General features: G+C 48.6%; 1 protein-coding gene across 5 annotated transcripts in view; it reads left to right on the top strand.

The window, feature by feature from the left end:
* Positions 1-15,471, top strand: part of FAM76B (family with sequence similarity 76 member B) — a 105,584-nt gene that overhangs the window by 84,332 nt on the left and 5,781 nt on the right. For 4 of the 5 annotated variants that reach the window (XR_010202187.1, XM_063951482.1, XM_063951483.1 and 1 more), the window contains exons 7-9: positions 196-276; positions 13,937-14,087; positions 14,240-14,341. Coding sequence is in view for 4 of the 5 variants with exons in the window: in XM_063951482.1 (XP_063807552.1) it covers positions 196-276; positions 13,937-14,087; positions 14,240-14,341 (334 nt within the window). In the remaining variant the exon portion in view is untranslated. The remainder of the gene's footprint in view (positions 1-195; positions 277-13,936; positions 14,088-14,239; positions 14,342-15,471) is intronic. The other variant, XM_063951481.1, reaches the window with a different exon arrangement.

The following is a 15,471-nucleotide window of genomic DNA, read 5'->3' as shown; positions in this document are numbered from 1 at the left end:
GAGGGTGCAGCAGTTAAGGGCAAGGCGCGTTGTACCATTATTAAATCAGGCAGAGTGCCGTAAAAGAAGCCTAACGGGAACACTAGATCATTCTCATTTCTAACAAAGGTCATTGGAAACTGTCTAACTCGCATGTAATCTGCATGGCACTCACTAGTTTTGTTTATTAAATAATACTGACTCTTCTTTTTACAGTCATAAATCTACTACTGCAATTCAGAATGAGCCTCCAAAGAAAAAGCCCAAAATGGAATCAAAGCCAACCAACGGAGACAGGTACGTTCTACATCTCCCGAAGTCTTCCTCCCCAGTACTGTGATTTTAATAATGAAATGAGAGCTCAACACAAGGGGGGCAATGCAGTTGGCATATTAGTTGGCATCACTGCCTCGCAGACATGATGTCATGTGTTTAAGTCTTGAGCAAGGCACCGTATATGCAGGGTTTGTATGTTCTCTCCACGTTTGCACAGGTTTCCATACTTTCCAAAAAAAAACATGTTGAGTTGGCTTTTGACCCCAAAAAAAATAACCCTAGTGTTTCCATGTGTTAGAGAAAGTAGATTGTAAGCTATACTGTGACAGACTGGCGTAAATGACTGATATATTCTTGGTAAAGCGCTGCGTAACGTGTGCGCTACATAGATAACTGGTATTAAATCTACACAACAACTTCAACTGCTAGAACTGCAATGCTGTCACTTCTTTCGGGAACTATGTGTGTATGTAGATAGCGAGATATAGAGAGAGAGATAGATATATCCCTGCAAAATCTGAACCATTCCCCTACAGGTCATGAGTGTTTATACAGAACCTTGATGATCAATACAATGCAAATGTGTCCTTAAAGCTGTGTGCGCAGCAAAGGCTCCATTATGTACAGGGGTCTGTGACTGAGACTTGCAGTTTTCCAGCTGAAGGAAGATGGGTTTATCTCTTTAACGAATGGATTATTTTCAGGGTTCTTTAAATGTAATGTCTTTTAGCAGAGAGTAAAGGGGATGATTAGGGTGGCCAATTCCAGGCCATTTTCTCTAACGTCCTAAGTGGATGCTGGGACTCCGTAAGGACCATGGGGAATAGCGGCTCCGCAGGAGGCTGGGCACAACTAAAGAAAGCTTTAGGACTACCTGGTGTGCACTGGCTCCTCCCTCTATGACCCTCCTCCAGACCTCAGTTAGAATTTTGTGCCCGGCTGAGCATTATTTTAGGTTTTTCTCTAACGTCCTAGTGGATGCTGGGGACTCCGTCAGGACCATGGGGAATAGCGGCTCCGCAGGAGACAGGGCACAAAAAGTAAGCTTTTAGGATCACATGGTGTGTACTGGCCCCTCCCCCCATGACCCTCCTCCAAGCCTCAGTTAGGTTTTTGTGCCCGTCCGAGCAGGGTGCAATCTAGGTGGCTCTCATAAAGAGCTGCTTAGAAAAAGTTTTTTAGGTTTCTTATTTTCAGTGAGTCCTGCTGGCAACAGGCTCACTGCTACGAGGGACTTAGGGGAGAGAAGTGAACTCACCTGCGTGCAGGATGGATTTGCTTCTTAGGCTACTGGACACCATTAGCTCCAGAGGGATCGAACACAGGCCCAGCCATGGAGTCCGGAGCCGTGCCGCCGACCCCCCCTTGCAGATGCCGAAGTTGAAGAGGTCCGGAAACAGGCGGCAGAAGACTTTCAGTCTTCATAAGGTAGCGCACAGCACTGCAGCTGTGTGCCATTGTTGTCGGCACACTTCACACCAGCGGTCACTGAGGGTGCAGGGCGCTGGGGGGGGCGCCCTGGGCAGCAATGTATAATACCTTTTTCTATGGCTAAAATACATCACATATAGCCCTTGAGGCTATATGGATGTATTTAACCCCTGCCATATATCGCAAACTCCGGGAGAAGAGCCCGCCGTTTTAGGGGGCGGGGCCTATTCTCCTCAGCACACAGCGCCATTTTCCTGCTCAGCTCCTCTGTGAGGAAGGCTCCCAGGACTCTCCCCTGCACTGCACTACACTACAGAAACAGGGTAAAACAGAGAAGGGGGGCATATTTTGGCGATATTTTTATATATTAAGCGCATATAACAGAAACAACACCTTTTAGGGTTGTTTATATACATTTTTATAGCGCTTTGGTGTGTGCTGGCAAACTCTCCCTCTGTCTCCCCAAAGGGCTAGTGGGGTCCTGTCTTCGATAAGAGCATTCCCTGTGTGTCTGCTGTGTGTCGGTACGTGTGTGTCGACATGTATGAGGACGATGTTGGTGTGGAGGCGGAGCAATTGCCGGTAATGGTGATGTCACCCCCTAGGGAGTCGACACCGGAATGGATGGCTTTAATTATGGAATTACGTGATAATGTTAGCACGCTGCAAAAGTCAGTTGACGACATGAGACGGCCGGAAAACCAGTTAGTACCTGTCCAGGCGTCTCAGGCACCGTCAGGGGCTGTAAAACGTCCCTTACCTCAGTCAGTCGACACAGGTACCGACACAGATGACTCTAGTGTCGACGGTGAAGAAAGAAACGTATTTTCCAATAGGGCCACACGTTATATGATCACGGCAATGAAGGAGGCTTTGCATATCTCTGATACTGCAGGTACCTCAAAGGGGGGTATTATGTGGGGTGTGAAAAAACTACCTGTAGCTTTTCCAGAATCAGAGGAATTGAATGACGTGTGTGATGAAGCGTGGGTTAACCCCGATAGAAAACTGCTAATTTCAAAGAAGTTATTGGCATTATACCCTTTCCCACCAGAGGTTAGGGCGCGCTGGGAAACACCCCCTAGGGTGGATAAGGCGCTCACACGCTTATCAAAACAAGTGGCGTTACCGTCTCCTGATACGGCCGCCCTCAAGGATCCAGCTGATAGGAGGCTGGAAACTACCCTGAAGAGTATATACACACATACTGGTGTTATACTGCGACCAGCAATAGCCTCAGCCTGGATGTGCAGTGCTGGGGTGGTGTGGTCGGATTCCCTGACTGAAAATATTGATACCCTGGATAGGGACAGTATTTTATTGACTATAGAGCAATTAAAGGATGCTTTTCTTTATATGCGAGATGCTCAGAGAGAGATTTGCACTCTGGCATCGAGAGTAAGTGCGATGTCCATATCTGCCAGAAGAAGTTTATGGACGCGACAGTGGTCAGGTGATGCGGATTCCAAACGGCATATGGAAGTATTGCCGTATAAAGGAGAGGAATTATTTGGGGTCGGTCTATCGGATCTGGTGGCCACGGCAACAGCCGGAAAATCCACTTTTTTACCTCCGGTCACCTCCCAACAGAAAAAGACACCGTCTTTTCAGCCGCAGTCCTTTCGTTCCTATAAGAACAAGCGGGCAAAAGGACAGTCATATTTGCCCAGAGGCAAAGGAAGGGGTAAGAGGGTGCAGCAAGCAACTACTTCCCACGAACAGAAGCCCTCCCCGGCTTCTACAAAGCCCTCAGCATGACGCTGGGGCTGTGCAAGCGGACTCAGGGGCGGTGGGGGGTCGACTAAAGATTCTCAGCACACAGTGGGCGCGCTCACAGGTGGACCCTTGGATCCTGCAGGTAGTATCTCAGGGTTACAAGTTGGAATTCGAAAAGTCTCCCCCTCGCCGGTTCCTAAAGTCTGCTTTACCAACGTCTCCCTCAGAAAGGGCGACGGTATTGGAAGCCATTCACAAGCTGTATTCTCAGCAGGTGATAGTCAAGGTACCCCTCCTACAACAGGGAAAGGGGTATTATTCCACACTATTTGTGGTACCGAAGCCGGACGGTTCGGTAAGACCTATTCTAAATCTGAAATCCTTGAACCTGTACATACAGAAATTCAAGTTCAAGATGGAGTCACTCAGAGCAGTGATAGCGAATCTGGAAGAAGGGGACTTCATGGTGTCCCTGGACATAAAAGATGCTTATCTGCATGTCCCAATTTACCCTTCACACCAAGGGTATCTCAGGTTCGTGATACAAAACTGTCATTATCAGTTTCAAACGCTGCCGTTTGGTTTGTCCACGGCACCTCGGGTCTTTACCAAGGTAATGGCCGAGATGATGGTTCTTCTACGAAGAAAAGGCGTATTAATTATCCCTTACTTGGACGATCTCCTGATAAGGGCAAGGTCCAGAGAACAGCTGGAAGTCGGAGTAGCACTAACCCAAGTAGTGCTTCAACAACACTGGTGGATTCTGAATCTTCCAAAATCTCAATTGACCCCGACGACACGTCTGCTGTTCCTGGGAATGATTCTGGACACTGTTCAGAAAAAGGTGTTTCTCCCGGAGGAGAAAGCAAGGGAGTTATCCGAACTTGTCAGGAACCTCCTAAAACCAGGAAATGTGTCAGTACATCAATGCACAAGAGTCCTGGGAAAGATGGTGGCTTCTTACGAAGCAATTCCATTCGGCAGATTCCACGCACGAATATTTCAGTGGGATCTGCTGGACAAATGGTCCGGATCGCATCTGCACATGCATCAGCGGATAACACTGTCACCAAGAACAAGGGTGTCTCTTCTGTGGTGGTTGCAGAGTGCCCATCTGTTAGAGGGCCGCAGATTCGGCATACAGGACTGGGTCCTGGTGACTACGGATGCCAGCCTACGAGGCTGGGGAGCAGTCACACAGGGAAGAAACTTCCAGGGCGTGTGGTCGAACCTGGAGACGTCTCTTCACATAAATATACTGGAGCTAAGAGCGATTTACAATGCTCTAAGCCTGGCAAAACCGCTGCTTCAGGGTCAGCCGGTGTTGATCCAGTCGGACAACATCACGGCAGTCGCCCACGTAAACAGACAGGGCGGCACGAGAAGCAGAAGAGCAATGACAGAAGCTGCAAGGATTCTTCGCTGGGCGGAAAATCATGTCATAGCACTGTCAGCAGTGTTCATTCCGGGAGTGGACAACTGGGAAGCAGACTTCCTCAGCAGACACGACCTCCACCCGGGAGAGTGGGGACTTCATCCAGAAGTCTTCCACATGATTGTGAACCGTTGGGAAAAACCAAAGGTGGACATGATGGCGTCCCGCCTCAACAAGAAACTGGACAGATATTGCGCCAGGTCGAGAGACCCTCAGGCGATAGCTGTGGACGCTCTGGTAACACCGTGGGTGTACCAGTCCGTGTATGTGTTTCCTCCTCTGCCTCTCATACCAAAGGTACTGAGAATTATACGGCTACGGGGAGTAAGAACAATACTCGTGGCTCCGGATTGGCCGAGAAGGACTTGGTACCTGGAACTTCAAGAGATGCTCACGGAAGAGCCGTGGCCTCTACCGTTAAGAAGGGATCTGCTTCAGCAGGGACCTTGTATGTTCCAAGACTTACCGCGGCTGCGTTTGACGGCATGGCGGTTGAACGCCGGATTCTAAAAGAAAAGGGCATTCCAGAGGAAGTTATTCCTACCTTGATTAAAGCCAGGAAGGAAGTGACCGCACAACATTATCACCGCATTTGGAGAAAATATGTTGCGTGGTGTGAGGCCAAGAAGGCCCCAACGGAGGAATTTCAATTGGGTCGATTCCTACATTTCCTGCAGGCAGGATTGTCTATGGGCCTCAAATTGGGGTCTATTAAGGTTCAAATTTCTGCCTTATCGATTTTCTTCCAGAAAGAATTGGCTTCAGTGCCTGAAGTACAAACCTTTGTCAAAGGTGTACTACATATACAGCCCCCGATTGTGCCTCCAGTGGCACCGTGGGATCTCAACGTAGTTTTGGATTTTCTCAAATCCCATTGGTTTGAGCCGCTCAAATCGGTAGATTTGAAGTATCTTACATGGAAAGTAACCATGCTACTTGCCCTGGCTTCAGCCAGGAGAGTATCAGAGTTGGCGGCTTTATCGTACAAAAGCCCATATCTGATTTTCCATTCGGACAGGGCAGAACTGCGGACGCGTCCTCAGTTTCTGCCTAAGGTGGTTTCGGCTTTTCACTTGAACCAGCCTATTGTGGTGCCTGCGGCTACTAGCGACTTGGAGGACTCCAAGTTGCTGGACGTTGTCAGAGCATTGAAAATATATATTTCAAGGACGGCTGGAGTCAGAAAATCTGACTCGCTGTTTATCCTGTATGCACCCAACAAGATGGGTGCTCCTGCGTCTAAGCAGACGATTGCTCGTTGGATCTGTAGCACAATCCAACTTGCACATTCTGTGGCAGGCCTGCCACAGCCTAAATCTGTAAATGCCCACTCCACAAGGAAGGTGGGCTCATCTTGGGCGGCTGCCCGAGGGGTCTCGGCATTACAACTTTGCCGAGCAGCTACGTGGTCAGGGGAGAACACGTTTGTAAAATTTTACAAATTTGATACTCTGGCTAAGGAGGACCTGGAGTTCTCTCATTCGGTGCTGCAGAGTCATCCGCACTCTCCCGCCCGTTTGGGAGCTTTGGTATAATCCCCATGGTCCTGACGGAGTCCCCAGCATCCACTAGGACGTTACAGAAAATAAGAATTTACTTACCGATAATTCTATTTCTCATAGTCCGTAGTGGATGCTGGGCGCCCATCCCAAGTGCGGATTGTCTGCAATACTTGTACATAGTTATTGTTACAAAAATCGGGTTATTATTGTTGTGAGCCATCTTTTCAGAGGCTTCTTCGTTGTTATCATACTGTTAACTGGGTTCAAATCACAAGTTGTACGGTGTGATTGGTGTGGCTGGTATGAGTCTTACCCGGGATTCAAGATCCTTCCTTATTGTGTACGCTCGTCCGGGCACAGTACCTAACTGAGGCTTGGAGGAGGGTCATGGGGGGAGGGGCCAGTACACACCATGTGATCCTAAAAGCTTACTTTTTGTGCCCTGTCTCCTGCGGAGCCGCTATTCCCCATGGTCCTGACGGAGTCCCCAGCATCCACTACGGACTATGAGAAATAGAATTATCGGTAAGTAAATTCTTATTTTTATTTTCAGTGAGATCTGCTGGCAACAGACTCACTGCTACGAGGGACTAAGGGGAGAGAAGCGAACCTACCTGCTTGGAGCTAGCTTGGGCTTCTAGGCTACTGGACACCATTAGCTCCAGAGGGATCGAACACAGGCCCAGCCTCGGTCGTCCGGTCCCGGAGCCGCGCCGTCGTCCCCCTTACAGAGCCAGAAGCAAGAAGACGTTCCTGGAAATCGGCGGCAGAAGACTTCGGTCTTCATCAAGGTAGCGCACAGCACTGAAGCTGTGCGCCATTGCTCCCAATGCACACCTCACACTCCGGTCACTGATGGGTGCAGGGCGCTGGGGGGGGGGGGGCGCCCTGGGCTGCAATATATAGTACCTTGCTGGCAAAGAAAACACATAATATAGTCATAAAGACTATATATGTGTGTAAAATACCCCTGCCAGATATACAGATAAAAAAGTGGGAGAAGTCCACCGAAAAAGGGGCGGGGCTATCTACCTCAGCACACTGGCGCCATTTTCCCTCACAGCTCCGCTGGAAGGATCGCTCCCAGGCTCTCCCCTGCAGTTTCCAGACTACATAGGGTAAAAAAGAGAGGGAGGGCACTAAATTTAGGCGCAATATTGTGTATATAAGCAGCTATTGGGAAAAATCACTCAGTCATAGTGTTAATCCCTGTGTTATATAGCGCTGTTGGTGTGTGCTGGCATACTCTGTCTCCCCAAAGGGCTTTGTGGGGTCCTGTCCTCAGTCAGAGCATTCCCTGTGTGTGTGTGCGGTGTGCCGGTACGGCTGTGTCGACATGTTTGATGAGGAGGCTTATGTGGAGGTGGAGCAGGTGGATGGATGGTCATGTGGAAGGAATTACGTGATAGTGTCGACTCCTTACATAAAAGGTTTGACGACATAACTGATGTGGGACAGCCGGCTTCTCAGCTCGTGCCTGCCCAGGCGTCTCAAAAGCCATCAGGGGCTCTAAAACGCCCGCTACCTCAGATGGCAGACACGGATGTTGACACGGATACCGACTCCAGTGTCGACGACGAGGAGACGAGTGTACATTCCAATAGAGCCACCCGTTATATGATTGCGGCAATGAAAAATGTCTTGCACATTTCTGATATTACCCCAGGTACCACAAAAAAGGGTATAATGGTTGGGGAGAAAAAACTACCAGTGGTTTTTCCCCCATCTGATGAATTAAATGAAGTATGTGAAGAAGCGTGGACTTCCCCCGATTAGAAACTGGTAATTTCTAAAAAGTTACTAATGGCGTACCCTTTCCCGCCAGAGGACAGGTTACGCTGGGAGACATCCCCTAGGGTGGATAAAGCGCTCACACGTCTATCAAAGAAGGTGGCACTGCCGTCTCCGGACACGGCTGCCCTCAAGGAACCTGCGGATAGGAAGCAGGAGGCTATCCTGAAGTCTGTTTATACACACTCAGGCATTATACTGAGACCAGCTATTGCTTCAGCGTGGATGTGCAGTGCTGCAGCTGCGTGGTCAGATTCCCTGTCAGAAAATATTGATACCTTAGACAGGGACACTATATTGCTAACCATAGAGCATGTAAAAGACACTGTTTTATACATGAGAGATGCACAGAGGGATATTTGCCGGCTGGCATCTAGAATAAATGCAATGTCCATTTCTGCCAGGAGGGGTTTATGGACTCGGCAGTGGACAGGGGATGCAGATTCTAAAAGGCACATGGAAGTTTTGCCTTACAAGGGTGAGGAGTTGTTTGGGGATGGTCTCTCTGACTTAGTTTCCACAGCGACAGCTGGGAAATCAGCTTTTTTACCCCATGTTCCCTCACAGCCAAAGAAAGCACCGTATTATCAAGTACAGTCCTTTCGGCCCCAGAAAGGCAAGCGGGTTAGAGGCGCGTCCTTTCTGCCCAGAGGCAGAGGTAGAGGGAAAAAGCTGCAAAATACAGCCAGTTCCCAGGAACAAAAGTCCTCCCCCGCTTCCTCTTAAATCCACAGCATGACGCTGGGGCTCCACTGGCGGAGCCAGGTGCGGTGGGGTCCCGTCTCAAGTACTTCAGCGATCAGTGGGCTTGCTCACGGGTGGATCCCTGGATTCTACAAGTGGTATCTCAGGGATACAAGCTGGAATTCGAGACGTCTCCCCCTCGCCGTTTCCTCAAATCTGCCTTGCCAACGACTCCCTTGGACAGGGAGGCAGTGCTGGAGGCAATTCACAAGCTGTATTCGCAGCAGGTGATAGGCAAGGTACCCCTCCTTCAACAAGGAAGGGGTTACTATTCCACAATGTTTGTGGTACCGAAACCGGACGGTTCGGTGAGACCCATTTTAAATTTGAAATCCTTGAACACGTATATAAAAAGATTCAAGTTCAAGATGGAATCGCTCAGGGCGGTTATTTCAAGCCTGGAGGAAGGAGATTACATGGTATCACTGGACATCAAGGATGCTTACCTGCATGTCCCCATTTACCCTCCTCACCAGGAGTACCTCAGATTTGTGGTACAGGACTGTCATTACCAATTCCAGACGTTGCCGTTTGGTCTGTCCACGGCACCGAGGGTATTTACCAAGGTAATGGCCGAAATGATGATACTCCTTCGAAAAAAGGGAGTTATAATTATCCCGTACTTGGACGATCTCCTTATAAAGGCGAGGTCCAGGGAACAGTTGTTGATCGGAGTAGCACTAGCTCGGGAAGTGCTACAACAGCACGGCTGGATCCTGAATATTCCAAAGTTGCAGCTGGTTCCTGCAACGCGTCTATTGTTCCTGGGGATGGTTCTGGACACAGAACAGAAAAAGGTGTTTCTCCCGGGGGAGAAGGCCAAGGAGTTGTCCTCGCTAGTCAGAGACCTCCTAAAACCAAAACAGGTGTCGGTGCACCACTGCACGCGAGTCCTGGGGAAAATGGTAGCTTCTTACGAAGCATTTCCATTCGGAAGGTTCCATGCAAGGATCTTTCAGTGGGATCTGTTGGACAAGTGGTCCGGATCGCATCTTCAGATGCATCGGATGATAACCCTGTCTGCAAGGACCAGGGTGTCTCTACTGTGGTGGCTGCAGAGTGCTCATCTTCTGGAGGGCCGCAGATTCGGCATACAGGACTGGGTCCTGGTAACCACGGATGCCAGCCTTCGAGGCTGGGGGGCAGTCACACAGGGAAGAAATTCCAAGGACTAGGGTCAAGCCAGGAGATGTCCCTACACATAAATATTCTGGAACTAAGGGCCATTTACAATGCCCTAAGTCAGGCAAGACCCCTGCTTCAAAGCCACCCGGTACTGATCCAGTCAGACAACATCACGGCGGTCGCCCATGTAAACCGACAGGGCGGCACGAGAAGCAGGGTGGCGATGGCAGAAGCCACAAGGATTCTCCGATGGGCGGAAAATCACGTGTTAGCACTGTCGGCAGTGTTCATTCCGGGAGTGGACAACTGGGAAGCAGACTTCCTCAGCAGGCACGACCTCCACCCGGGAGAGTGGGGACTTCATCCAGAAGTCTTCCAGCTGATTACAAACCGGTGGGAAAGGCCACAGGTGGACATGATGGCGTCCCGCCTCAACAAAAAGCTAGAAAACTATTGCGCCAGGTCAAGGGACCCTCAGGCGATAGCGGTGGACGCTCTAGTGACACCATGGGTGTACCAGTCGGTTTATGTGTTCCCTCCTCTTCCTCTCATACCCAAGGTACTGAGGATAATAAGAAGGAGAAGAGTAAGAACTATACTCATTGTTCCGGATTGGCCAAGAAGAGCTTGGTACCCAGAACTTCAAGAAATGATCTCAGAGGACCCATGGCCTCTACTGCTCAGACAAGACCTGCTGCAGCAGGGGCCCTGTCTGTTCCAAGACTTACCGCGGCTGCATTTGACGGCATGGCGGTTGAACACCGGATCCTAAAGGAAAAGGGCATTCCGGAGGAAGTCATTCCTACGCTGATCAAAGCCAGGAAGGATGTGACCGCAAAACATTATCACCGCATATGGCGGAAATATGTTGCGTGGTGTGAGGCCAAGAAGGCCCCAGCGGAGGAATTTCAGCTGGGTCGATTCCTGCACTTCCTACAGTCAGGGGTGACTATGGGCCCCAAATTGGGTTCCATTAAGGTCCAGATTTCGGCTCTGTCGATTTTCTTCCAAAAAGAACTGGCTTCACTGCCTGAAGTTCAGACTTTTGTTAAAGTAGTGCTGCATATTCAGCCTCCTTTTGTGCCTCCAGTGGCACCTTGGGATCTCAACGTGGTGTTGGATTTCCTAAAGTCGCATTGGTTTGAGCCACTTAAAATCGTGGCGCTAAAATATCTCGCGTGGAAGGTGGTCATGCTGTTGGCCTTGGCCAGGCGTGTGTCAGAATTGGCGGCTTTGTCCTGTAAAAGCCCTTATCTGATTTTCCATATGGATAGGGCGGAATTGAGGACTCGTTCCCAATTCCTGCCTAAGGTGGTATCAGCTTTTCATTTGAACCAACCTATTGTGGTGCCTGCGGCTACTAGGGACTTGGAGGATTCCAAGTTGCTGGACGTAGTCAGGGCCCTGAAAATTTATGTTTCCAGGACAGCTAGAGTCAGGAAAACTGACTCGCTATTTATCCTGTATTCACCCAACAAGCTGGGTGCTCCTGCTTCTAAGCAGACGATTGCTTGCTGGATCTGTAGCACGATTCAGCTTGCACATTCTGCGGCTGGACTGCCGCATCCTAGATCAGTGAAAGCCCATTCCACAAGGAAGGTGGGCTCTTCTTGGGCGGCTGCCCGAGGGGTCTCGGCTTTGCAACTTTGCCGAGCAGCTACTTGGTCGGGGTCAAACTCATTTGCAAGATTCTACAAGTTTGACACCCTGGCTGAGGAGGACTTATAGTTCGCTCATTCGGTGCTGCAGAGTCATCCACACTCTCCCGCCTGTTTGGGAGCTTTGGTATAATCCCCATGGTCCTTACGGAGTCCCAGCATCCACTTAGGACGTTAGAGAAAATAAGATTTTACTCACCGGTAAATCTATTTCTCGTAGTCCGTAGTGGATGCTGGGCGCCCATCCCAAGTGCGGATTGTCTGCAATACTTGTATATAGTTATTGTTTAACTAAAGGGTTATTGTTGAGAGCCATCTGTTGAGAGGCTCCGTTGTATTTCATACTGTTAACTGGGTATAGTATCACGAGTTGTACGGTGTGATTGGTGTGGCTGGTATGAGTCTTACCCGGGATTCCAAATCCTTTCCTTATTGTGTCAGCTCTTTCGGGCACAGTATCCTAACTGAGGTCTGGAGGAGGGTCATAGAGGGAGGAGCCAGTGCACACCAGGTAGTCCTAAAGCTTTCTTTAGTTGTGCCCAGTCTCCTGCGGAGCCGCTATTCCCCATGGTCCTTACGGAGTCCCAGCATCCACTACGGACTACGAGAAATAGATTTACCGGTGAGTAAAATCTTATTTTTTCAATCCCTGGTATCCGTATTGAAAAATGGTCAGTCCTGGGATTGGCTTTTTCCTATGTGTCCGCCCATCCCATATAACTCACCATATGACGGGAGCAAGAGAGTGGGACACATCCTCTGGGCGTGGCGGCGGACGGCTGACTGCACAGCGTGACCTGTGACTGCACGTCACGCTGCGCAGTGGGTGCCGGGAGGAGGGAGCCAAGCAGCGTCTGAGCGTCCTGATGACACTCAACACTGCCCGGCTTTAAAAACACAAAGGGCCGCATGATCCCTCAATCCCCGTAATTGGAGCTTCCAATTTCGGGATTGAATCCCGGACGATTTCTGGCCCAAATCCTGCCGATCCCAGGATTGGCCACCCTAGTGATGATGATGTGCCCTCTGCTTCGTTAGCATTATTTTATATGATAGAATGTAGCTCCTGATATTAGAAGTTGTTAGGAATGATTCTTCAGCTGTAGGGTGATGGACACTGTATGTGGTCTATTGGGATCGGGGTGGGTAGGGAATATATAAATCTTATAAAATTGGCCTGCATTGGAAGTGGACACTGAGCCTTTTGTCCTTGCTTTAGATCAGGCCTGGCCAACCTGTGGCTCTCCAGCTGTTGTGGAACTACACATCCCAGCATGCCCTGACACAGTTTTAGAATTCTTTAATTGTGAAAACTGGCAGGGCATGCTGCAACTTGTAGTTTTTTACAACAGCTGGAGAGCCACAGGTTGGCCAGGCCTTCCGTAGATCTGAATTTGTGGTTTCTAAACTGTATTAGCTGTCCCACTGCAACGTGGCTGTGTCTTTGTAATGCCTCTTCCATCTGCCTTTACTTGTGCTATGTCCAGCTCCACAGCCTCTAGCCTGCCACACTGTCAGCCTGTACAGCAGCTCGTTTGTGACCTCTCATTGGTCCCACAACTTAAGCAGACACTGGTGGGGGTGACTTTACCTCTCACCCCTGCAGCAGTGTAATACAGATTCAGCCATTTCCCTTTGCTATTTGCATGTATGCCTGTCTCTCTGGGTACCATGCCAAAGATTAAGGGGTACTAGACCCCCAAACTACATGGTTGGCCTTTAAATTTATATTGGATGTCAGACTAAATTACACAATGAACAATCATGGCCCTCTCTGCAATACACTGGTGTCCCAGTCTGCACCCACAGTGGCAGGGACCCTCCTAAGAAAGCTTGTGGAATTGCTTGTGCACTCTGTTGGGCAGTCTGTGGACCACCTACCTATCCTGTTTGCTGACGTACGTCTATTCTGTAACCAGCCTGTGCGCAGTGTCCATCATATAGTCAATCTGTGACCTTTATATAGGGGGGATCTGCATTCACAAAAACATAAAAAATGTAAAGCAATGACAATGGCTCTGTGCCTACCTCCTACACAACACTGGGGGGGGGGGGGGGTGCTGGTTCTTCCCCCACCTTACAGCCTTGAAGAAGGAAATGGAATTATAGTTAACAACCTAATGCTCATTGCTATGTTAAATGTAGATTGCTTTTATAGCAGAATTGCTCCTGCACAGTTGGGGGGGGGGGGGGGGGTTTGAGTGCATGCTAAATGTTTGTTGTTGGTATTACACATTGTGTATCATTTGTTGGTATTACAATAAATATTCAAATTCCAGCATTTACTATTTTAGTAGTTCAATCAATCAGTCGACAGACACTGGCGGTACAGACAACTTTGTCCTAATCAGTCAGTTGAAAGAGGAAGTCATGTCGCTGAAACGTCTCTTGCAGCAGAGAGATCAGACCATTTTGGAGAAGGATAAGAAGGTATGTCCCTGCGGCAGCTCACAGTTGTCTGTCTGTGTGTGTGTGTGTGTGTGTGTGTGTGTGTTTATACATTGTTGTACATGTTATACTGTGTTTTAGCGCTCAGCATCTGCTAAATGATGTCCCTAAGAAACTTTTGCAATCTTTCTTAGCTGACAGAATTGAAAGCAGACTTCCAATACCAAGAGAATAATTTAAGGACAAAGATGAATGGCATGGAAAAGGCTCACAAAGAGTCTGTTGAGCTACTGCAGGTAAGAATCCTTGTTTGCTTTACTAGTATACGTTGGGCTAGGCCGCATGTTAGGAAAGCCTCATGCTGGCCACGCTCTCCATTGTTGTGGCTGATGTGTTCCCTGGTAGGCTATTATACGGTCTGTTAAACATTTTATATTTACCTGTTTCATGTTAACCCAGGTGTGGATCATTAGATCGACAGTGTCTAGGTCGACAATACCATTATACCACTATAGGTAGACAGTCACTAGGTCGACATGTTCTAGGTCGACAGGTCAAAAGGTCGACATGAGGTTTTGTTGTTTTGGTGTCGTTTTCTTCGTAGAGTGACCGGGAACCCCAATTAGTGCGCCATGCTTCGGGCAAGGTGCCTTGCTTCGCTCGGCACAGATTACCGTTCCAGTCGTAGTCCACGTGGATAGTTAAGTATGAAAAAGAAAAAGTTTTTGTTTAAAAAAAAAACCTCATTTTGACCTGTCGACCTTCTGACCCTGTCGACCTAGTGACTGTCTACCTATAGTGGTCGACTTAAACATTGTTGACCTAGACACTGTCGATCTTCAGACCGGATCCCGTTAACCCAACTAAAGCTACTTGGTTTATTTTGTGCAATAGGAAATACACAGGTGCACGGCCAACAGCAGCAGGTAAGAGGAAGGTCAATTCCTCAAGACTGAACAGTAGAAGAAAAAAGTGTGTACCTGCGCTGGCTAAATATGGTTAAATTGATAAACTGTCAATAATTAAAAGACAATAATAATAATAAAAATAGCAATAATAATGAAAAATGGATGGTTTGTTCTATATAAAAGAGTAACAATTTAATAACATATCACATAAGACAATTACTAAAAAGGAAGGAATTCCTCTTGCCACTAGGTGGCAGTATAAACTTGGATTAGCTTATCTGGACAGCAATAAATAAATTTCATATTCTCCAATGTTAGAATTGTCCATTCCTATAGGCTAGGACAGCCTCCCTCTGTGCATTCACTGTACTCAGTATGTATTTACCAGATCCCCTCGTTGGTGAGCATCAGCCTTGGACCAAGTCCTTTGTATAGCTGTAGGGGTGAAGCCAGATAGAAGTAGAGATCCAGTGATGGGAGATAGGTCCAAATTATGCCAAGGAGGACACGGCTTTTGC

The sequence above is a fragment of the Pseudophryne corroboree genome, chromosome 2 (assembly GCF_028390025.1).
Source record: "Pseudophryne corroboree isolate aPseCor3 chromosome 2, aPseCor3.hap2, whole genome shotgun sequence".
NCBI lineage: Eukaryota > Metazoa > Chordata > Amphibia > Anura > Myobatrachidae > Pseudophryne > Pseudophryne corroboree.
Note: the sequence above shows the minus strand (reverse complement) of the source record. Positions and strands in the feature narration are given on the sequence as shown.